At 38.6% G+C, this 25833-nt stretch overlaps 1 protein-coding gene across 1 annotated transcript in view; it reads right to left on the bottom strand.

The window, feature by feature from the left end:
* Positions 1–4260: 4260 nt before the first annotated feature.
* The window catches only part of pdlim4 (PDZ and LIM domain 4), a 44914-nt gene continuing 23341 nt past the window's right edge, over positions 4261–25833 (bottom strand). Inside the window, exons 4-7 of the mRNA XM_004084206.4 lie at positions 16918–17183; positions 15011–15168; positions 8156–8306; positions 4261–6309 (exon numbers count right to left, since the gene is read on the bottom strand). Coding sequence (XP_004084254.1) covers positions 6105–6309; positions 8156–8306; positions 15011–15168; positions 16918–17183 — 780 coding nt within the window. The 3' untranslated portion in view covers positions 4261–6104. The remainder of the gene's footprint in view (positions 6310–8155; positions 8307–15010; positions 15169–16917; positions 17184–25833) is intronic.

The following is a 25833-nucleotide window of genomic DNA, read 5'->3' on the forward strand; positions in this document are numbered from 1 at the left end:
CTACTTTCAGAATATCTATTTCCAGCAGTTAAACTTTAACCTAACTTTCTGTAAATTCTGAAGCCACAAAACAAATTGGGTTGTGTGGGAAAATCAAAATGCAAAGAGGGACGTATAAACTACTCTTTTTTTATATCAGAGCACAAACATTTGGAGCTTTTGTTCGCCTCATTTGGAAATTGTTAGTGAGGAAAGGGTCCCTCTGCAAAGAGGTAAATTGTAGTGATGTGGCGTTCTGTATCAAGACTTTGAGGTGTGTGTCGAGTAGTGGAGGAGGACTTTCTGAGAAGCGCGTATTGAGGCTTGCTTCATTTATGGGTGGAGCTGAAAATGAGGAAATCCGAAGCTTCACTGTACCACGTGACCAAATAATGAAGTGGTTCAGATTGTGCCGCGAGTCTTGACATTGGCATGAATCCTTCAAGATCCATTTAGCCCTTGTGCTATCGTAGACACTTTAACAATGGGAGTTGGTCATCTAGACCCACTAGACAGTGCGCTGAACCTTTTTTCTTCAATGATTTGTGATCTTAACTGGTGTCCATGGATTACATGAAATCTTTCCACCTTTATCCACCTTTGTTATGGTAGGGAGAACACGACAATGCAAGGGTGGGGTCATATAAGATAGCACAATGGTTAAAATATGGGTGTTTGATGATGGAGAGTTACGGTCAGTTAGAGTCCGGAGGCAGTTTGGATAGATATAGCTTGGAGAGAATCTGTAGATTTAGGAAAAAAAATTTTTTTTTTTTAATAGAACTATAGTTGTGTCCCTTAAACAATGACTGACCTGATTTTACAATCTTAGTGTTATGAAAACAGGATTATCATCCCAAACCCCAGCATCCCTCACATGGAAATGGGTACTAAAACCCAATGCCAAGTCGGTTCCGGATTGTATAAAAACGCAGAATTTGGTGCTTTGTTTCGGATATGTCATCACTTGTTTTCTATTCACTTTTGCTTTACAATTCTAGCTAATCATGTACCTTTCAAGTGATTGTGGGTGGTTCATATAATAATGGGTGAAGCCGTGAGGGTATGCAGAGTTTTGGTCTAAACGGGTGAAGAAAAGCAAAGTGATTGCAGAGCTCCAGTGACTGTCAGAAAGAATTAAAGACACATTTATGTGCTCTCCTTAACACTGTAACGTTGCATTTAGAATTTTTTATTCATTTATTGTTTTTTGTCATTTTTGAAGCACTAGTTCCACCTTTTAGAGACCAGAAGTGTTTTAATCAATCTTCATTTTTGTAGCACTTTTCATATTTGGTGACCAAAAAAGTTCTGTACACCAAGAAAAACATTATAAAACAAGTAAATTAGTTTAAAGATAGGGTAACCCCCCTTCCACAGCCACCAACCATATAATCTAAATCCAACTTTACAGCAACGAACATGTGCTGTAAACTTTTTTTTTGCTGACATGTTCATTTAAAGTTTTTTTTTTTTTTTTTTTTTTTTAAATGCCTCACTTCAAATTCAACTGATGTGTCCACAAGATGTCTAGCCTTGTGAAGCATTGCACTTAAGTCAGTGCTTCTCAAATAGTGGGGCGCGCCCCTGATGCGATGCCAGGGGGGGCACGCAGTAGTGGCAGTTTTAGGCAAAGGTCATACGGGCAATTGCCCTGGGCGCATATTTAACGGGGGGCGGTGGTCTCAGTGCTTGGAAGAAAATCTAAACCACTATTGGTTTTCTATTATCTGTTATATGACAGAGTTTGTAAGCATGAAACCATGAACTGCCGTCCCTGCAGCTGCTCCTGTCTTCTGTTACACACAAGCAGGAAAGGGGAGGGGTAGAGGGCTCAGGCTGTAAACTGCATGAGGACTTATTTCAGGCACTTTAAGCTTCTTTTCTGTTTTAGACTATAACAGGGTTTCTGTGTGGCAAAATAAATGTAATATTTGTTGAAAGTGGATTTATTTTCCTTTTTTTCTTTTGTTATTGTTAGAAGATACAATTTCAGGTATACTTACTGACTTAAGTGAACCAATTGCATAAAAGTGTTTGATGATTCATGAAGCTTCATGAGCCCATCAATGGTAAATTGGGATTTTCTGGAAAGCTCAAATGATGTTTGGATTGATTGTTGGAGGCAGCCACAGTTTAACTTGACAAATATTTTGAAACATGAGTTAAAAAGATTATTGACAGAGAGCAACAAAATGTGGCTACAAAGCAGAGAAGCAGCAAGAAGAAATCTCAACCTTGGACTGACTTATACTGAAGAAGGGTCATCTGAATATTAGAAACAGCTGAGTCAAGAAAACGAACCCAGGTGTGCAACATTTGCAAGACTAACAGGGACTGAAACCACTTTGACCTATGTAGACTTAAAAATGTACAAAAAAGATTCTATTTCTCCGAAAAAAATCAGGAATCCTTCCTAAGCTACTGTATTTAGCAGGAAAAATGAAAGAATTGCTAAGATCTAAGATCAGGATAAAGGATTAGGAGCTTTGATCATTCTGAAAACAATATTAATAATAATTTGGAAAGGAAATATATATATTGTCACTATTAAATGTAGGGAGGTTGTAATTATGACCAACATTCTAAAAGTAGAGGACATTGCTAAAACGTAAAAACATTCAAAACACATTTAAAACATTTTTTAGATGTGAGATGAGGCAACTGCAGCAAAATGTGGGTTCTTTTATGCGTCCTCAGTAATTTCACCCCATGCTGGCTGGCTTGCTTGATCCCAGCAATTTACCTTCATCCACAACTCATACTTCACAAAAATGGGGAACCATAAGATCAGAAACAAAGGAGCAATCACAACAACTTCCCATGCCAATTTATAAAAACATACATATAGAGATATTACCTTTCAAAGCAGCCAAGCCCATCATTCAAAATAGATAATCCCTTTTGATTGCAGCTCTGTTCACTTTTTATTTTCAAAAACTAAATAAAGTTCCAAATTTTTACAGTACAAAAGCCTTTTAAATGAATTTCTTTCTGCCAGCAGAAAGAAACCAACAAGGATGTCTTGTTTGTTTCTCATGGAACTCAGGAAGAATTTGACGTATCTTTGCTCGAAGCAAATTTTTCCGTGAAATAGTGTTAGTAATTTTGTGGTCAGCAGAGCACAGTAATCTCTAAATACTGTCAGCAGTTTGTTCAAAAAGTGGATAAAATGTTTACAGAAGTCAGAAACGTTCTTTTTTTTTACATTAAATATTGGTTTTTGGTCATCGTTGTTTCTGGTTTTGCTCACTATTCACTCAGTAAGTGTGCCAAGATCCAGTCACATAGTTTAAATCTTCTGTATCACTGCGCTGGCTTCTTTGAAAACAAACTTTTGCTTCATCATCTGGACAAAAACAATCAGTAAGAGGTGAACTTGCTCTCTGAACTGATGCTTTTTTTTAACCTATTGTGACGATCAGCATATATTTCGCTTTCCCTTGCCGCTGCACTCGAGCTCAGTGCTGTCTCAGCACGTTGTCATGTTAACGGTCACTGATAATGCACACTTTGTCAGCCATAATCCCTTACTTATAGATTTTTTCTTTTTCAGTTAGTCCATAGCTGTTGCTGTTTAAAGATGCAAAATCTCTTTGAGAAAAGTATTTTCACATAAGCCTTAAATGAATTATTGAACTGAGGGTGACAGTGCATGGATCCTGCATCCCTGAAAATCCTGGTAAACAAATCCCTGAAAATCTGTTCCAATCTGAAAATTAGAACAGAAACTTCTTTACATAAGATCGAGATGCTCCCACAAGGTTTACTGTCAGTATTTTTACACATCCTTCAAGTAGTGATCTAGGTTAATTGTATTTTTTTATAATTAAATGTATTTTTCAGATGTGAAAAAAATAGTAACTTTTTTTTATTCATTTCAAATAACTTCTTTTATGTTACTGCATTAAAAATCATGGATAACTGGTCCTCCTACACTGGAAACTTTTTATGTGCAGTTAGACCCAAACATTCGCTTCAGCAAAGAATTCTGGGTTAATAAATCCCAGATCTTTCTACATCGTTTAAGATGAAGATTACCAATTCTGCAACAAGTCTAGCTTTGCAGTTTTATGATCAGATTAAGAGCCTCAGTGACGTGAATGTTTGAGGAATTTGGTGAAAAAGCACAAAAACTGCTGCTTGGTGGTCGTCCGCCCTGCAGTATGAAATAACTGTTGTGTCAGAAAGAGGGTGTAAAACTGAAGCAAATTGAGGGCTTTGAAGAATGCTTGTGGGAAATCCTGCAGTTAAAACCACAGAAAAATGTTAACAATCACGTCATGCCAATGCACTTTTTTTTATTTAGAACGTTAAAAAAAACAGCAAAAAAGAAAATCAGAACCACACTGTGAGGACAGAACAATAAGTTAAACACAAGCAGATTATGAGTGACTATTAAGATGCAAACAGTCTAAAGGCAATCAAAGATACAAATATGTACAATATAAAAAATGTGATCGTTTTTAAATCTCTTATTTCATTTACAGAACCAATGGTGGTATGGCATACCAGGAGGGACACATAACTGCTAAAAAAGAGGGGGAAAAACAAGGATTTCAAATGCAAATTCACTGGTTTCAATTTTCAGAAGTATTTACCAAAAGTTCATTTTACTTTTTTGCAATAAGTCTAGACTGAGAGTTCAATCAAGGTTGGCTAGGCTTTTTTATTTTTTTTAATACAAAGGTTTACTGACAGAGAAAGAAAAGATTAGCCGTCTTGTTCCTCCAAAGGTTTTCCTTCTGCTCCTCTTTTCTCATGAGGAAATGTCGAAAAGTATTTTTGCTTTTTTAATGTGCTTGGCTGTGATCAGACACATGAATTCATTGAAGGAAGGGAATAAAAACTGCATACCTCCAACGTCTGTCATTTCCAAAGCCTGTAACTGATAAATGGAGTTCAGCCAAAGAAAGCCACATGTTGGAGCCTGCGGAGTCCTAATTTATAAGTTACTTTAAATGTTTTCCATGGCTTTGTCTCATATCTCAAAAGCACACAGACACGTTTAACAGTCGTTACGAGAGCATGATGATGCCAGCACAGACTTTTTACAAAGGCAGTGTGAGCCATTGAAGGTTTAAAGTATGAGAAAGGAAAATCCCAGTCAGGTGCATGTGAAACGGAGGGTGAAGAATTCTGTTTTACTGTTCAAAATGACAAGAAAGTCTCTTCTCTGCTTTGTAGCTTGCTGCAGTAATAGTTGTGAGCCTTGAGAAGTATTTTTGTGTTTGTCTCACTGCATGTATGAGTTTCTGGTTTCCTAGCAACAAAAGTAAATCATCTACCTCAGAATGCAGATAAACTTTAGGGGTCAATATGATTGCGCAAATAAAACCGAGTTGCTGGTCTGAAAAACAAACTGTGCATGAATGTAAATTTGAATTGAAGAAGTCCAGACAGTGTGAGTCTAGGGTTTCATTTTAGTATATTAAAATAAAATAAAAAACAAAAACAAAAAAAAACAGTCCCATATTCAGTATTTCAAATATAGAGGAATTGGCCTGACATCACTGCAGAAAGGGCTAATTAGTACTTTGAATAACTAACCCTTCAATAAAAGTCACATTCAAAATGAACCACTTCAGTTTTATAATGAAACTTCTCTCTCAAAAGACAGTTTAAGGTTTTTGGAAGATGTTATCGGTTTTTAGCTGCAGCTACAATCATCAACTCCTGATTTAACTTCATTCTTAGATTTAGTTTGTCCTACTCAGCTACTGAACTCTGTATTTTAATGTGGAAATTATCTGGAGTTTTTTTTTTTTTTTTTTTTTTTTTTTTTTAGTAGTGTAGAGGACAAAAATGAGATGTTCAGTTTGAGAAACTGTACAAAAACACAACTAAAGGAAAATCTCTTCAATGATTTGACGTGTTTGGAGGTTCATCAACCCCAGGCCTCAATGACAGCATTTCCAAGTATCCTCAATATATACAACATAAATCAAGTCTGTCAGTGCAGAAATGCTGATTTGGGATCAATGTATTCCAAAACCCCAAAGGTAAAACTGATCCAAGATCAGCATCGTACCCGACAGATCATAATCGTCTTGGTCATCATAGTCTGCCCGCCACCATCCAACATTATCTTGCTTTCCCAGTCGGATTTCAGTGCTGCCAACATCTCAGACTAACTCCACTTTGGAGTTGGGGTACACAGCTACGACATCGTAGCCTTCTGGGGGTTGGACGCGAGCCTTGGCGTGGGTCTCGCAGTACAGATTGTCCTCGATAAAGAAGTATCCCCGTTGCTTGAGGTTGAGGCCGCAGTCGTCGCACATGAAGCAGTCTGGATGGTAGAGCTTGTCCCGGGCCTTCACGATGGTGCCACTGCACAGAGACAGGAGGAGCAACAAAACCCATTAGAAGAAAATAGGATAAGTGAAGACAGATGGAGATTGTCATCGTAGCAGTTTTATAAATACCACATATTTGACGTTTCCCCTTTCTTCCAAGAGACAATTTGTCTAAAGCCCTTTAAGAGTTTGGGTTTAGTAAGAGATTTTTCCGTGTGGGACTACGTTTGGTTTTAACCCGTGTCTGAGATCCCGCAGACTAAGCTGTTGGACTGGATCTTGATTGTTTTAATTTTTCAAAAGTCAACACTATAGGACAACAGCTTTCGAAAACTTTAGCTTGGATTCTGAGGCTTTAAGGGAAAGAGTCTTGAATTTCATCACGCAGGCTGCGTTCACAGCTGAACGAACCCCTCATTTGGGCCAAAGGCAGGTTAAGCTGTCATGCTCCGTGCTCTTCACCCAACTGGAAAAGCTGGGAGTTACCGCAAAATATAAACTACCCTGATTTTGACAGAACATCTTGGAAACCACAGTGAAAAAAAAGAAAGAAAGAGAGAGGCAAGTTCAGTTTTTATTTTTCTAAGAATATATTTTCAGTCTCATACAGGAAAAGCATAGCATGACAGGAAAGTTTCAAAAGCATATGACATTTATGGTCTCCTGAACACATTTTACTGTTGCCTGCCATTGAAGCAGAGAGGAATATTATTGGGTCAGTTTACTGAAGGGATGATAAGAAAATTCTGTAACGATAAGAACAGTTTAGAAAGTTGTCTTGAAAAGTAAACTTCCTGATAGCACGTTCCAGGGAGGCATTATAAATACAGAAAGGAGATAAAGGGCAGTGGTGTGACTAAATTGCCTATACTCAACATGCAGTTGTTTTTTTAAGCTGTTCACCATAAATGCAAATCCGATCTAATCATAGTTTACAGCCACTGTAACCTATCAGGTATTTTAATATTTGTTTTCAGAAGTCAAATGTCAAGGAAAGATCACATTCCAGGAATGTTTCCAGGTCGAGGAAACTCACCGTCAGACCTGAGTAAATACGCGTCACATCACATATTTACTTTGCCACCAGTGAGTTTAGAAACTGAAAGCTTTGCTCAGTTGACAGCAGCTGTAAAAAGCCTCAACTGTGCATTCACTGCTCCCAATAAGATTTTCCCTTCTGGAATTGCTCCTGCGACCATTCAGTCATTACCGTGCCCCTTTTTATCATTTATTTTTTTAAACCGCTCTCTGAAGGAAAACCACACGATTTGCTCGATGAAGTTATAACTAGGTCCAAAAAAAGGAAAAAAAAATCCTGGAAGGGTCATAACAGTCTAATTGTGCCCTGCGAGTCCCCACAATGCTCTCTTGTTCACAAGTAGTTAACAAATGAGGTCACTGCTTACCAGCAGCTGCTTTAACAGAGGGAGGGATTACCGGTGCTTGTGGTTACTTTGGAAAAAAGTCTGTAAAGCTTTATGCACCTAAGTGTAAGCGTTCAGTTATGTGTACAAAGCGAATAGGGTAGGATGTGACTTTTATAAATCGTCATAATGAGCTTTCCGAGGACTTTACTGCTTGTAGCTGCAAGTCGACAGGGTGTAAGCTAACCCTTTTGTTTCAGTTCTTTAAACAACTTTGACTCACCTCAAGTAGCAAAGGAGCAATGATAAAACGTTAATATGGTATCCAGATGTGGGCCAAGTGTTTCAGCAGCACTTCATATCTATTGCACCATTTGTTTCTGTGCAACTTGGCTATGATTTTTTGGCTAAACTAATAATGTTAGACCAGTATATAGAGAAATATAGCTTTTTTTTGCAGTTTATTCCTTTGTTTTGATAAAAAAAAAACAAAAATGGGTTCTGGAAAATACTTACACTATGCCATTACAGCAGCGGGTGCATTGGGGCAGCTTCTGAAGACCAGACATGGGGGTGGGAATGGGGCTTCCCAGCTTTGGGATAGGAGATCTGATTGGAGACTTGACTGGAGACTTCAGGTTTCTCATCCTTTCTGTAGGGGACAGACCTACAAATAACAAGACACACATGAGATCAATTGTTTGGCTTCAAGAATGATCATCAATAATAAAGCATAAAAGTATAGGACTGAAACAAAAGTTTTCCCTTTAATCCCCTGACATCTGAATTTATTTCTAGCTATGAAAAATATAATCACTTATGTTTTTGCTTTCACGATGCTAAAATTTTGGAGAACTGGTTTGGCGCATATCTGCACCAATAGGCATCAAGGAGTCATTTGGAATAAAATGTGTTTTCTGATAATGGAGGACATATATTACAACTTTAACTTAAAATTAAAGTTCTGATTATTTCTCTATTCAAAATGCAGTGAATCAAGAGCATACAAAATACTGTTTGAAAGAGAGCTTATTTGTGACAGGAAACACGCTGAGCAGGCCACAAGCTCCCTGCAAGCTCTAAGCTACGTGGCGGGGAAGAGGGGACGGGGTTGCTCCGGGCCAGCGGTTCTACCCACCACTCAGAGGTGAATTTCTAATGAACTCCTGCCGCTCTGCAGAAATTATGTCATAGAAAAACGACACAGGTTTTTTGATTTTGGCTAAAAATTACATAATCGTAATTAAAAGACCACTGGGAATGCTTTAAAAATAGATAAAAAGGTGATTTGAGTCGGACTTTAAGCCTTGAAAACCCATCTGCTTTACTTCTCTGAAAGTACAAATTTCAATCAGTCAATCTGTATTATACCATAAACAAAAGCATTAGAGCAAATTTGGGAATTTCTATGTTTGGAGGAATATGATATTTTTCTTTCCTGCATCTCGCCCTTTCCCTGACCCCCTCCAATCTACCCCTCCCCCTTCCATGCTTCATTCAAGTGTCAAATTCTGCAGTGGCATTTCCTAGCAAAAATTCCTCAGTCAACCTTGCAGGCAGAGAAAACATCTCATGCTTCAGAAGCCAAAATTTCCCCATCTCACCAGTATGCTACAATTAGAAAATACATGTGATACAACACGGAGGAAGCAAGGTAGAACAACTTTTCTGTGCTCTATTTTTACTTTTCACTAGTTTGTGACCATTTTTGAGTGAAACTTGTGTTTGGGGTGACGTTAGACACCAGTTACAGCTTTCCCACAGATGGCAACCTAATTAGGAGTAATTTTTCTACACCACTGCTTAGTTATGCCAGTGTATGACTGTCTTAGCCCATCAGGCGGTTTGAAGTCCAGGAGGGCAGATCAGAGGAGCACAGCTCCAAACCAAAGTATGAACTCCCTTCACTGATGATGTGCCAACATAGGTTTAACCGCCAACAGTCCGTCCATACCCTCTACTAACCGCAGTATAATAACGCTGCATCTGGAGCATACCTCAAAGCACTTTCTATCCCCCAGTAACTGCTATCATGTGACCGCTCAAGATGAGATTAAAAACTGGCATTAGCTGTTATTTGTGAGATTATTGTCTTTCCTACGCCATTAGTGAACTTAATGGGAATTTTTAAGGATGAGGTCTCATTCACTATTTAAACTTGGAAAGATAAATGTCCTTGAGAAATTGTGAAATTTCAGAGAAGCCAAACAGAGAAGCCAAACAAAATTAGGGTTTCCACGACAATCTAAGGCTACTGTAACCAGTTGCAGGGATAAAGGTGGGTGATACTACTAGGGATGTAAAGGACGTATCAAAGAGTTGATCTAGGACTGAGAGCGAAAGCAGTTTTGTTTGAAAACCAAATATATGAACAAGATCATGTTTGTGAAAAGGTATAAAAATCAATCAGTTCGTATTAAATCGGTTTCTGGAAAGTTTTGTTAGTTTCTCTTCCTGTTGTGTCTCTAACGGGTGGGTTGGGTTTTTATTTCCACCTCTGTGATTTCAAATGTAAAGCACTTTGAGAAGAGCAAAGTATGAGAAGCGCTTTTTATAAATGAAGTTTGAGTTGATTTCATTTGATTACTATCTTTGCCTCTTTATGAACATGTAATGCAAGTAAAAAGACATCCAATCACAAGCTTGCTTCCACCAAGTCAGGTCCAGTACAAATAGCTGTTGGTGAACCACAGCGAGGGATGTGCGTTGTGTGCACTAACCCTTTTATTTCCCATTACTTTAAACAATACATGAATACATTTTGATTTGATTTGTTTATTTCACGTAATTTTTTCGTAAACAACACAACAGGAAATCACAGATATATCAAACGAATTTGATGATGCAAATTAAATCCTGTAAGGGGAAATATACACATTTCTAGATACCACACTTATATTCACTCTCACTTTGTCAAACTAGATGTGTTTTTTTTTTTATTTAAATGTGTTAATAATACGTTAATCGATGAAAAAAGAAAATGTTTTTGCTTTCCTTAAGTTCACTTCATGCCATGGTTAACTGGAGACTCGGGGAGGCCTTCCCAGTGATGTTATCAGCTCTGCTCTTGCTCACCCGCAGGGTAAACAAAATGTTTTAATACAAAGAAAATGGGGGGGGGGGGGGTTGTATTATGCAGTTTTATTTAAAGAAAAGCTCCTACAAAGCTGAAAGGACTCTGCTTTCTACCACTTGAGTCATACATTTGCCCCACACAGACTACGAATCTCATTATGGCCTTAAATCTCGTGTCCTTTCATCATCGTAGCGCTCCCTGTGGTCTCCATCTCGGCTGTGTGGTGGAATTAGTGTCAATGGCAAAGTGACAGAGGGGATGTTTACCAAGAACATTTCATCTTTCTTTGTTGGGGGTCATCTGGGATTGATCTTCAAAACCTAATAGAAAGTTCAGTCCCGCTCTGCTGTTTGAAGTTTTTTTTTTTTTCCTCCAGAAGGGTTTCTGAGAAAGCCTAAAACCATACACTTAACATACATTAAGGTATAGAGGGCAGCATCACACATCATCCTGTCAGTTCCTGGACAAACTGTTCAACAGTTATCAATCTATTTCTTTTCCCAGTCAGTGATTGAACTCTTGATGTAATTTCCTCAACCCAAAGTTTCAGTAATGAAAGAGGAAGCCATTAAGTCTAATTTGCAACAGAGCAATCCCAGGTCCTCACATTTGTAAGCAAACTACCTCAATTTCTATAAATTTAAACAAATCACAAGGAAACAGCTCAGTTCAAGGATGACTGTCTATTTGCAAGCACCACAGTGGTTTAGAATTGCAGATACATAATACACATTTCTGTGTATTAGACAAAAGTTCATTGTGTTTGTCCAAATTTCTCTTTCTGACAGTTTTACGTTCCCTTCAGTTTCTGCAGATCTCTGAGTTCAGGTTCAATGTTGCCTTAAATAACCCTGTTAGCAACAGGAATTTGAACAGTCCCTCTGCCCCCATTTCATACTCACGCTATCAAAAGTAGCCGTAGAGGTCGTGGAATTTCTTCTCAAACTGACACTTATGTTTGTTTTACCTTTGGAAGCCCCTTAAAATCAACACAGCCTCTGCAGGGGCCCTTGGGCTAACATGGAGGCAAACTACAATGATTTAAAAGCCTGACAATGAGGCATGCTTTAGGGTATAACTAAAAGCATGACGGCTTGCCTCAAAGCTTTAAGTCAGAGTAGTTCACCTTCATATATTCCCTGTTGTCTGAGTATAGACAGATCTGAAAAGAACACCAACGGTTGGGAAACCTCTTTGACCGGATGGCCCATTCTCACACGGATTAAATGACATTTTTGAACCCAAACAAAAGAGACAAACAGCTTTTAAAGGATGCTTGAGTAAACTGAAAAGTTTTCTTTTTCATTTCATCAGCAGCTTAACTTGCCAATCAGTTTCCAAAGCTAAAAGACAACAGGCAGCAGGGAAGATAAACCTAAATACACTTAGCCCTTTCTTCTTCAGATCATCCTTCTTTAAGTGTTATGAGAAGTCAGATATTAAGTAAGAGGTTTGCTTTGGATCCTCACTTTAGGGGTTGCTCAAAATAATTTCTTGTGCTGTTACATCCTGTCAACTTTCATAAAGAAAGTACAACTAGAAATAAGTTGGTGAATCAAGACGCTAATTTTTTTTTAGGTGAAATTGGTAAAACTGTTGTAATTTAATTTAAGATGCCAGAAACCAAAAATTCTTCTAATATGGTGCATATTTCCGTTAGAGACTATGAGCAGACAGAAAAAATAAAGTGAACATGTTACTTTGAATATTTAAAGGGGACAAATTCAAATGATTAGAGTGTCATAAAAACAAACAAGTGTATTTGTTTGGTAAAGTTTTTAGCAGAAGAACATGTGAAATGTGGAGTTATCGGGTTCTTCTATTTTTTTTTGATGAGTTTATGAAAGGAAACAAAACAAAACTGGTGAAGTTAAAGAAGAAAAAGAAAATTAAAGAGTAACTGAAGATGAAACAGAATCATGCCCACCTAAAAAGATGAAATGTAATCAAGTGTGGAACAGCTTTCAATACTCAAATAGGGTCAAGCATAGTTACTGCTTCAGTCAAACAAACAGCTTGTGTAAAATATGCTTCCAAAAAAAATATACAAGGTGGGTATTAAACAAAATATCTTAATTTATATATTTCAAAATTAACCAGTTAGTAACTTTACCAAAGAATTCTGACTTTAAATAGAGAACTTAAGTAAAGCGACACATATGTGTGTAAAATGTCTCACTGGAAATTGGATTGCATGTATTTGGATGTAAAAACATCCCCTTGCATAAACCTTTGATTTAAAATAATCACAATAATAAAAAAAAAACCTCAGTTAATGTTGTATAAAATAGATGAAGTACTTTCCCTGTGTTACAGGTAGTCAGACTAAGAAAAAACGTTGACACTATGATTTGTGCTGTGGGTCACGTGTCTCCCCTGACTGAATGCACCAGCGCTCGTGTTATACTTATTACTCCCTAAACAATTGTCATGCTTCAGTAGCAAACATAAATCTGGAAAAAGCTGTTTTAGTTTCAGGTCTTGCAGCCTTCTTTCACTGCCAGTCTCACACGACCCCCCCTTAAATTGTGGAATGCCGACTGGTCAGACAGGAAAGCTGTATTTCTAACTTTATTGTCCATTGTGAAATTGCTTTTGCAATAAATCACCAAACTAAAACATCCCTCCCCTGCATGTTCCTCTCTACATGAGCCAGTTTGAACTCCTTTATCTTTCTCCTGCTTCCTTTTGTCCTTTTCCTTCTGCTTGATCCACCCTCTCATTCTTGTGTCTTCAAACCTCTCTGTCTTTCTTTTCCTATAAAAGGAAAGCCATGCCAGGGATGAGAAATGCTTTAGTCAGCCTGGCTTAGGAAGAGTCACAGGGCTGCGCAGAGGAAAATATTTACTCCAAATATATTTTTTTTACGGATAAAGCTGAACACATAAATACATTCTAAAATGAAAATGTTCTTGGAGCCGTTTTTTATGGCTGGAGACTTGTAAACTTATAAGCACTGTTGAAAAAAATAAACATATATGATAATATCTTTGATAATATCCATTTGTATGTAGAAGAGGTGTGTGTTTGGAACTGAGCTGCTGAGCCAGGAAAATTACATAACGTTTTATAATGTCAGCATATATATTTTTTAAATATGTAAAAAAAAAAAACACACACATTCACCTTTTTTTGTTTTCTGAAGTACATAAATGTGTTTCTAACAAAACGTTATTACTGTATTGATTGTTTTTGTGTGATAAACTGTTCTTTGTCTCAGATTTGAAAAAGGGCTGACTGATCAGATGCCCAAACCATCCCTATTGGCTCATTTTGATATGGAAAAGTGTTGTGAGTAAATGTGTTGTGAGTTTATGTGTTTTGAGTTATTGTGTTGTGACCCTTCTGGGCCACTGTAGAAAAGTACCTCCTCTCTGTTTGACCCACTCTAATGGAAAATGGTGTTTTTAACATGCACTTGTAGCATTTTTCTGATGATGAGGACATATATTTAAAAAACTAAGCTCAAATTTCATTTCTGAATATTTCTTTTGATTATTGTGAAGTAGTAAATATGCTGGGTGGGCCACAAGCTCCCTGCTCCAGTCTGCAATGGGGAGGGGAGGGGAAGGGGGAGCGGGGTTGCTCTGGGTCAACGGTCCCGGCCACAACAACTCAGAGGCAAATTTCCATTAAACTTTTGGTGCTCTGCAGAAACTATGTTACAGAAAAAAAACCAGGTTGGTTGTTTTTGGTGGGAAAGGGCATAATAATGATTAAAAGACGACTGGGAAGGATTTTAAATTAAATCAAAAGATGAGAGTAGTGGGTCTTTAAGAGGAAGTCCGGTCGTTCTCTGCAGACATGACTGCAGGTATCATTTAGCCTTTCTCTATCTGTATTTATTCTAATGCTGTAATGAAAGACGTTATTTAACGCTTTGGCAGAGAACAAAGTTTATAAAAAGAAGCTTCGCTCTCTCGTGATTGCTGGCCTCACTGATTGATTGTCCACAAAACACATGAGGAATTGTTGGACACCATCTTGTGCTCTCTACAGCATCCTTGTGAGGGGAAAGAGCTGCTCCGTGTTTCAATTACCAGAACAAAAACATCATTGTTCCTGCTGCCTCCAAAGTTCAGCCGGTGGGCCTCCTAACCAATTCAGCTAAGGAGCAAAGAGTTGACCCAATGAGGCTGGAAAACACAATCCCTGCAGATCTGTTTTCGCACACTGTACATATCATTAGCATTCCCACAGCAAGCAGTGATAAATAATCTAAATTAGTTTAAAGTTTTAGAAGAACCTAATGCATTTTGTATCCAAAAATCAAACAAAGCAACACGATTGCTTACCTCCATCCTCAGCCTCCAGGATCTCCTGAAGGTATTTGAAGGACCCAGACTGTTTGGGCTCAGAGATGGGCTCCTCATAGTCCTGCAGCATCTTATAAACATCAGACTCTGGATCAAAGCCGTTCCAGCTCACAGGAGACTGTACGGGAGGCTCTGGACTGAAAAACACACGCAAAGGGAGGATCACCGAGTGCTTCTGTATAGTGATACAAGCTATGACAACTACAAGATGGATGACACATTCATAAATAACACACTCAAAGTACATCCAGTGAAAACTACCAGAAAAATCCCCAGAAGGGTCTAATATGAGTTCATCTGATTTACATTTTTTTTGTATTATGTTGTTCTCAAAAACATTACTATACAATAGTATTAAGGAAAAAGCACACAAACAAAATAGGTAATGCAAAAATGGACACAAAACCGAATTTCAGAAACTGATTTTAAAGAATAAACAAACTTTTTCCTGTTTGTCAAATGATCTATTTAAATGTGTTTGAGTTTCAAAATTTTTGTTTAATTTTTGTCCCAAGATAGCATGAAAACACCCTTTTGCTTTTGTTTAACCCCTTAATAACATCCCCCTATGAGTTCCTCTATTGAAGTCTTTCAGGTTTGTCTATGCTTTATGTTTTTTCATCTTTTTTTTATTGTGCTACACCAACTATACCTTAAAAACCCTAATGAGGTATTTTTGTCTTGTGTTTTACAACAATAAAAATGTCATGGGAAGAGTCCATTAATAGAAAAACCAGGGTTAATTCTTTTTAGTTTACAAAAAAAACGTTTTTTTTATAATTTTTTCCTAATTTTGCTAGAATCAGAAAGTTGTACAGAGGAAAATTACAGTTGCATAAAATTCCACAACCATCAAGCAGCTTTAAGCTACGACTCTGTGCACTCATCCACCCTTAAAACGGTCCCAAAGCTTCCAGGATGGATGGCCCTCACTCGACAGGATTAAACGTTCAAACTTTAGGGAGAAGGCGAGAAGAGCTGCTGACAGATGATGCAAATCCAGACACACTTAGCAGCATGCATGTCTCCAACCCCCCCACAAAGGGCACAAAGAGAGAAGTGGCAGTAATGAATGTCTAAAAGAAGGGCAGACGACAGCAGGATAAAGGCTGCTTTTGAATCGGAGTTCAAATATCTGTGTGTTCTTGCTTGCTTGTAAGGATTAGCAGTTTGGCCCCTAGGGGACTCTGGGAGTGCAGGAGAGGATGTTCACAGGGAGACACATTTATTGGCCTATTGAGGGGATGCTCAACAACAAATAGCTTTTCCAGTGCACATGGCCATCTGTGCAGGTGCATCCAAAACACTCGTGTGTCTGTGTGGAACTGCCCTCACGGGAGCAGGTTCACGGACACATACCGACATCTGCAGAGGGTAAAATATGGCTGTTGTAACTTCCATCATACCTGGGGAAGCTCTCACAACAGAAACTGATAGACTTAGGTTATCGCTGGAGACACACCTGTCATTATGTGTGTGTACAAAAGCGGAGAGCAATGAGACTGAAGAGGGAAAAGCTATAGAAAGTTTATTTGAAAGCCAATAAGATTCAATGCAGAAATTAGGAGTTAACGCACACTTTAGCTTCACTTTGCTCTGGTCTTTGCAGATGCAAAAAAAGGGGGACAATTTTCAGTGCTGTGTTAAATGTAAATAACACATGCATGAAACTAGAGTTTGCCGTGATGAGCCTGGGACAAATATTATTTTAAAAGGTGCAACTACTTTCATAATATTTGAAGTTTTATTGTGAAAATTGTCAAACATACCCTGTACAGTTACTAAAGTCGATTTCACTAAAGCTGTCAAAGCTGTAAGATGTGAGATAATGTGGGCCCCATATGTTTTTTAGAATCCAACGGCCCCCGCCAAGCAGTCGCTCTCACCTATGTGTGGCGCTAAGGTTGAGACCGCCCATCTTGTTTGACAGAAACTTCTCTCCGTTGCTGCCGTTGTGAGCGTAAAGCCCCGCTGGGTTGTTGTACTGAGCATGCCCAGTTCCATTTCCGTGTCCGTAGGAGTGGCCATTGCTGGGTCTGGAGTGGCCATTATTTAGGTAAGTTGGCTGAGGCGCCTGAGGGGGCTGGGGTTCAGGGGTGTATGACGGCTTACGACTGTAACTGCCATACCCGCTGGTGATGGGACGGAAATTCTGCAAAAGATGAAGAAAAGGAGGAACGTTAGCATAAAAACACATTGGATTTAGATTTGTAGTCCTACGGAATGTGGCATTTATTGTTAAAAATAATGATTTATAGTTGACACAAAAAGTAAAAGGCTGATATTGAAGAATTATTGTGACAAAGGTCATGACAAAAGTAAAAATGGGGAAATTTCTTCTTTTTTTTTTACAGAATCCTTTAAATAAAAGAGGTTACGAAAAGGAAAGAAAAAAGATTTTATTCAGATGTTTTCACCAAAAACTAAAGTACTTTTGTGGAATAAATATTTAGTTTTCTTTGTTGCTTACTTCTCCAACAAACTAAACCGTTTACGAATTCTGACAAGGCTCAGATGCTTTAAAAGATGAAACAATATTTTAAAGCACTTTGTGACATGCCAAAAGTTAACACAGCTGTCTTTTTAAGCTCTTGGCACAGAAGTGTTCTGACAGAACGCATTCGACACCTTCCCCTGCGCCAGTGTACACTCAGTAAGTGTGTTTATGCCGGGGTCAGTGCCCTCTGCATGCATCCACACGGTGGATACGGTGACATCACCGCGCATCTGAATGCTTCAGCTATCAGCCACTTTCACAGATAACTCTCGTCTGCCTCTGAGACTGAACTGTACCGATAAAGTTCTACTGCAACGCTGATGTCACCACTTCTGATGGTGCTTTAGGACTTTGAATTGTGAAGATAAGCAAGGTTGTTTTTTTTAATGACCAAACATTATCAGAGCTCCAAAATATAAATATTTCAACTGAGATGGAGGAGGTTGTTTACAAGTACTGCAGGATGGGAAGCAGATTCTGTTGAGCCACTGGATTCAGTTTGTTTCTGCATCTGTGAGAAGATGTGTGGATGTTATTTTTGGGATGGTCTCCCTTTCACCACAGGTGGTGGAGGTTCCCTGCTTTTCAGACAGGACCCTGGTCTTTGCAACAGATGGATCTGCTGGATTTCATCCTGTCCTCGCATGGACCACACACATGCACAAACACACACATACCTAGGCCTACTGTTCTTCTGTACTGCCTTTTCCCACTGTCCGAGATGATCGACATTTAAGAAATGCATTTAGAAAACTAGACAATAAAAAAAGGAAAAACCAAGGATAGCCATTATGACTGGAAAAGTTTGAAAAAGATGTCAGGATCACCAAAACACGCTCAAGCCTGATCTCCACAACACAGTCTAACAGGCCAAACCAGATCCTACGCCTTATCTGAAGCTGCCCTTATTTAAACATCATGGGAATTTCCGTAAAACCGGCCTCTGGGTAAATCATTAAAAAAAAATTAAAATATAGAAAGGGAAGATTCTTAGAAAAACTCAAAAGAAAACTCTAAATTGAATTCAAATGTGTGCCCCGTTTGGGTTGTTCTTGTCAGAGGACATTCTTCATGCACAGCCCAACTCATCTCTTTCACAAACGCCTCCCTTCTCTTTCCAAGTCTTTCTTAGAACATTTTATTTAACTTTTTATCCCCTTATCTGTTGTCTTAAGTGAGCTTTTCTTCTTAGCTTTCTTTTTAGATTTCTCAACTTCCTGATGAAAAGAAAATAAGGTCTACAAGAGAACTAATCATCTCTACTTGTTTGTTCAGCTTATTATTTTTCATTTTTGTTTTTTCAAATGTGGGTTTAATCTCCAGATAATGATCAGAGATAACTTCTGCCGTCAGACGAGTTTTCTTTCGTGTTTGCCAACACAAAAAGAGAAAAACAGAAAGGGCAAAATCCTCAACAGTAGATTCAGTTACACACTTCTGCTGTGTCTTGATACCGATCTGTGCGATTAGACAAGTAAACATCAGAGAATTCTTCAACATGTACTGAATTGTCTTTATGTTACAAAGGTTAAAAAACAAACGTGAGCTTTTTTTGTGACAGGCAAAAGTAAACAAAAAAAGTTTTTCTTAATTGTTATTTTAATTTCTACCATTTCAGGTAGAGTTAAAGCCACTCATCTTCTATTTTTCTGTTGTTTTACAGGCAGAAAGAAAGAAAACTGTCAAATGGTTTGTCCTTCAAGTTTAACTGCAAGCCCATTGTGGAGAAACCCAAGGTTAAAAATCACAAAGTAAAACCCAGCTGAATTCACACATCAGGTCTTAAGAGGGCAACAACGGGTCTGTGATAAAGATTTGTCTGTGGTTTCAGACAGTTCTGTATGAAACCTGATAGTAAAGTTTAAAAAAAAAGGTGTGATCTGAGGATGTAGAAATATAGAGAATGAAGCTGCCCCATCACCCAATTCAAACTGAAAACCGGAATCAAAGCTAATTAAATTGCCAGAAGTTAAAAAAAAAAACTGCAAATTGGTCACTTTTAAAAAAAAAATGTCTTTGGTCTAGAGAATAAAAAAGGGAACATGTTTTTCAAATGTACTTCTATAAAATATTATATTCAGACCAACTGTTAGAATTTAAAGAAAAATTCAGAAACAAAATATATAAATCCAACATCTGCAAAAAGTTTCTTCCTCTAGGCCAGTCCTGCTTTGTGTTACATTAGGACCTCAGAGTGTTGCTCTCACATAAGAAGCACATACATGTTTACTCATTTTCACCCTCACCCACACCTGTCTGGGATGGTGTGACTCCATCTGGTTCAAATAACCTCCCCGATCCCCATTCCTTTTGTCATTTTTTTAAACCTTCTCTGCAGTGATCTTTCCTCTTGGGCTCTGCATGTCTGCTCCACAGACTTTAGATTTATAAAAGACAGCACATCTGGTGTTCGCCTAATAAAAATGCCAGGTTGGTAACTTTCAGGACCTGCAAGTGCTTTCAAGCTCTTATAACGCAGCAGCAGTTCAGTGCCGGAAAAATTATAGAAATCCGCTGTGAGACAACTGTCTTATTTAAAAAGATTTATTCGTGACACTGGACTAGAATGTTTGGAGTCGTCAGGGATTCTGTTTTGATTGATTCACTTCACACGGTTAGTCCTGTTTCTTTTTTTAAGTTAATTTTCCTTAGTTCTACCTAATAGACTAGTGTTGATTTTCACATGTTAAAATATTGTGTAATTTTAAACACAAACACGACAGATCACTATTACTGAAAGATCATTTATGAATGAATACACTTTTCCTTTTTCTTGTTCTACAACGGTTCTCCTGGTGCCTTACAGGAAGAAAACATGACAAGAGGGGATAAAAAAAAAATAAAAAATCAGCAGAAACTACTATTTATGGGTGCAAGCATTGTCTACAGCTCATAAATTCAGGAAGACTTGTTTTCCCAGAGGTATCCAAGCATGGCTAACGGTTCAGGAAGACTGGCGGTGCATGAGAGTATTCAAAAATAAAAGAGCCTTGAGGAGTGATGTGAAAAGAGAGGATATTTCTCATTGTAGGCCTTCATTTTCATTTTGTGTTTTAACATTGCCTTGATTATGATAGATATTTTATCCAGGATTCACAGAGATTCTTATCTTATTTGCAAGACCTTTTCTGGTTATTCTGCATTTAAGTGGGAGTCTACGTGGTCCAGAACCGCTGTTTTGCCACAAAGCTGTAGACAAATGAGGGGAGGACAGGTTGAGGAGGGGAGGGTAAGGTGCAGGACCTTAATTGAAATCACATGTCTGTTTTGTGCTCAGGAATGAGACATCAAACTACTTTTCTTTACCCAACACGTACATTTAAATTCATGATATGCACACACAAAATGACTCCTCTTCTTCCTATAGAGCTTCCTGAATGGTTTAATCCCTCAGGGATTCAAAATTAGGATTTTCACATGGAGCTCTGCACCACTAATCAAACACAAACCGGCTTTTACGGTCCCCTGAGCCCAGCCTGGCCCCAAGTGTCTCGCTGAGAGGAGAGACAGACAGGCCAGACCAGAGACGGGACTTAAACAGAATCACTGGAGAAAGGTAACAAAGCTGTGGAATTTAGCTCTAAACTATGCCATTAAGTAGAACAGATTGCTGAAAAGTCTTGCAGGGATTGTCCTCGAATGGCTTAACAGCACAATAACAGAAACAAACTCTTTAGCAAAACAGCATTCCCTCAAATCTACATTTCAATTCAATTTTATTTATCTAGCCCAATATTACAACAAACCGGTAATTGTATAAAAACATAAAATCAGTCGTAGAATTCAATAGGTAATTGCTAAACTAAACCAAACAGACTACGCCAAACTGGGCATCTCTGCCCTTAAACCCTCTTTCTCAGTAAGGAAAAACTCCCGGAAAAAAAAACAAAAATAAACAAATAAATAAATAAACAGATTCCGGGGGAAAAAAGAAGCCTTAGGGGTACCCACATGAAGGAGGGATCTTCTCCCAGGATGGACAGGTGATGTCCCAGCACTCTCAGAGAAGAATTAGCTTATCTAACTCTACAACGACATGTTTGAATAGTGAGGCAGATTGGCTCCAGCCACATGGAATTGGGAGACGGCTGGGGGCGCGAAACGAGCCAGAGGTGAGATCCACGGCCAAGTACAGGAGCACAGACGAGCCAACTGGAATCTGGAATCACTCTGCTCCCCCGGAGGGGGATGTAACTTTCAGACTAAAGCTACATCAACAAACCGGGTTTTGAGACTGCAAACTAATATCACAGCATACTGAAACCCAATCTCCTCCAAGTCTGCCACAAAACTAAAAAAGTTGCAGCCTTTTTGGGATTTCACCTTTTTCTCCTAAATACCCAACGCACCAAATGTTAGCTGCAAAATGCAAACCATTTAAGTGCTCCCTTATGAAATTTTAAAAATGCATGCAATTCCTATGACAGTTCACAAAAAGTCTAGAAACCTTTTTTTATATTTTAAAATGTTGTCACTTGAGCAGCTCACAGTGACTCATGACCAGAACAACAGATGGACATAAATGGAGTAGAAAGAGAAATCTTTCATTCTTAGCAAGCATTTGAAATGTCTGCATTTGGATGACCCCAGACAGGTGCAGCATCTGGGCTGTCGGCAACAGAAAGCTCATTCAACATGGTGCCAGTCGCCAAGCAGAGCAGGAAACGCTCCGTTTGGAAAACCCCGACACTGATTTGGACATTTCTAGGGATTACTGCCTGATTACTGAACACAAACAACCAAGTATGAGGGGGTCAGATGGTTGTGATCTAAAGGGCCTGCTTTGTGTGTAATTGTGGGGTCTCTAATCAAGACTCTCTGGCTAAACTTCACGGGTCTCTTGGACTTTGTCCTTTTGATAACACTGTACCGTTAAGGTCTTTGTGGTTAGAATGTTAAATCATTTTCCTGGAGTCCTTGTTACAACTCTGAATACTGTCAGTTTTAAAAGTTTCTATAACAAAGGAAAATGGAAAGTAAGTCCCTTCTGCCATTGATAAAATAAAAGTGTGTCATGCACACATTTCAGTTTAAAAAAAGGAAAGCCGAGTTACGAAGAAAAAGGGAATTACGGTCTGTAACTCATGCAAAGACTGTCTGTCAGCTCCTGTTAATGTTAGCTCACAGAATCAGCTTTCAGCTGCCAGCTCCTGGGCCGAGACTGGAAGCTAAGGGTGACGTGGGATTCAGACCTCTCTGCTCCCACGTTGTGAGGCCTCACTTTTTCCATAGTACTGTAGTGTTGTCACAAGAGCCAATGCTATAATAATGGGCTGGAAGCCACCTGTGGCATTCTAAAAGTGTGCAAAGGAAGTTTTTAGATGAGAATTACAGTAGATGAGTGTTACAGTATTCTAACTAAAGGCCGAAAAGGGAGAAGTGAGTGACATAACCATGTAAAAATTAAAAGTATATTAACTCAAAGTCCTATTCCAATCATCATTTGATCCATTTTAAAAGTGTTTCCAATTGTGATTATGCCATTTTAAGCCAAAATTAAGAGAACTGTGTCATTTTCTAGAACACAGTTCATTCAACAGGAGTTCATTAGAAAATCACCTCAGAGTTAAGGCCCGTACACACCGGGACAAATTTCACCCGCGATTTTCGCCGACGTTTAACGCCTCGTGACTAAACAAAGGGCACCAATGTGAGTGTGCACACCGACGCGAAAAAACGCCAGGCGTTAAAGCGTCACTTTTTAAAAAACGCCTCGGGTTCGTTTTTTTTGGTTTGACGCGTCGCGTCAAAATCTATTCGACCAATGAGAACGGCGCTTTTGCACACGTGTCTGGAGCCTCTGAAGTTACAGTAAAACACAACTTGGGGGCGCTCAAACACAAAACTGCCTTGCTGAGCACACATACCAGCGAAGAAGATAGACGCCAAGGAGCATCTAAACTGCCGCAAAGAAATAATGACGGACATTCTAAAATATCCCTGAACCAAGCACCAGTTGGAGCAACTGGTGCTTGAAATATTCATGTTTTCTTTGTATGATTCTGACTAGCGTGTAAATACTTGCTCTCTTCTTCTGAGTGAAAAGCGAGTTTAAGAAGCGTAAAGTTGCGCAGCGCCACCTTGTGAACAGGAGTATTTCTGTTTTACATTAAGCGCCATCTAATGTCAGGGAATGAAATTGCATGTTCGCTCGGCTCATCGTCAGCGAAAATCGCCTGGGTGTGAACACAAAAAACGTGGCGAAAAGCGCTGGCGAATATTCGTCCCGGTGTGTACGGGCCTTTATGGGCAGGAATGTTTGCGTGTAGCAACCCCGCCCCTCTTCTGTCAGCCTTGACTGACAGCCCTCGGTTTACCTACTCTCGCTTCCAGCCCCTCACATCCCCAACCCAACATTACCGGTGCTACAAAAATGGCCAGGAATGTTGGAGCTATCCAGACATACAGTTTTGAGCCAGATACCAGGAAAACGGATCAATTTGTCTGCAGTTGGATGCATCAGAACGCTGCCGATCAGGGTGCTTGTGGCCTGCCCATTCCAGTTTGTACATAACAACTACAAGCTTTTCCAAACAGCATTTTTGAAAAAGACAAAACAAAAAAACAAACAAAATTTTTGTCTGCTCCCGATTCACCCCGAGTTGAATAAAGAATTACACAGAAATGCAGTTTTAATCTTAATTTTCTTTAAATATGTCCATCATGAGACAAGCACCACAAGGGCCTGTTAAAAACACCAAAAACACATTTTTTATTGGTGTGGGTCTTTAACTTCTTTTATTTGTATCTTTTATCATCAGAATAATGCCTTTAAGTACATACAAAAACACCAAGAACACAGTTTTCATTGGAGTGGGTCTTTTTCAGAATAGTTACTTGTCGCATATATGTACACAGCACGTGTACCAGAGGTTCCCAGAAATGCTGAAATTTGACTTGATTTTCCGATTTTATGTCATGTCTTTTGTGTAATGACTTGAATTTTGAATCCCTGTCTTATTTAGAAGTAACAGAAAAAATAGATATAAAAATTATGGTTTTGTCTTTATGAAAAAGCAAAAGTGAAAGTAAAAAGTAAAAGACAAAAAAAGTCTAATGTTTTTTGTCAAACATGACATTGATTGACAAACATTGATTTTGAGAAAATTTAGCAACCGTAAAATAAAAAATACCAATGATCACTTGTTTATCACTTATTTCAAGGGGGTTAACACATGGGAGGTAAAGAAGAAATAAGAGTTGGATTACAAATGGGAGATTTTTGACAGTTCTGGGATGTTCTTGAGCATTTGTTCCATTAGTGTGGGAGACAAGTGTAATACCTAAAAGCATTCCCTCTTCTCTTTGAGTCAAACGTTGCTTATCACTGCTATTTATAATCATGCATTTTCCACACATCATCATTACCTCATTCCTACCACTCATCTATATCACAATTATTTCCATTTTAGTGAGTTGTGCATGCTATCCGGTAGCCTGTGGACAGTCTTGCCAAAACATGAGGAAAGTTCCTTGGAAACAGATCCTAATGAATTCCCATTGAAGGCAACACCATAAGACAGCCGTAAAAGTCAACAGCATTCAGTCATGTTTGGAAACCAGCCAGAAATACAGCATTTCCTTTTGGACTTTTAGGAGAATCGACCGTGTTCCCAAGGTAAAAGGAAACACCTCATCTTTTCCTGTTCGGTAGCTAAATTCCACATGGGAAGGTTGATTTGTCAGCATTGCCAGTTGGTTGAAAATCTCAAGAACAAAAGGGAAAGATTTAGCAATAAGAATAGAATAGAATAGATGCCCTTCAATGCTAAATATAGAATTTGTAAAAGAATAAAAGCTTAAAATAGGGAGCATTGTCTTTTATTTCTCACCCTGTTCATAAAAGAATGCTGTGCTAAGGAGACATTTCAGAAAGTAAGTGTTGTGTTTGTTTTATCGAGTTTTGTTGGACACAAACTCATTCATTCACAAATTCAATTGCAACATCATGAGATTTTTTTGAGCTTGTGCTTGGAGGAGAAATGACCTTCTGCACAGTGTGGGTCAGAGTTAGCAGAGCATTGCACAGCACAGCACTGTGATGGGCTCAACCTTGATCCAAATACAGCAGGAGACAGAGATAAAAAGTTCTCTGGTCTTTTATGAGGCTCCGGGGAGCAGATGCTTCCTCTACTCAAGGTAAGGAGATTCTACCAGTGTTTGACACTAAAATGGCTCCATTAGGTTCACTTCTGCTCATTTTATTTGTGGAGAAAATACAAAAACTTAGGTTGGGGAGAAAGAATGACAGGATAAAATATTAGTGAAAGGAAAGTTGAAGAATTGGAGGGAGGGGAGGAGCTGC

This window comes from Oryzias latipes, chromosome 14, assembly GCF_002234675.1.
Source record: "Oryzias latipes chromosome 14, ASM223467v1".
Taxonomy (NCBI): Eukaryota; Metazoa; Chordata; class Actinopteri; order Beloniformes; family Adrianichthyidae; genus Oryzias; species Oryzias latipes.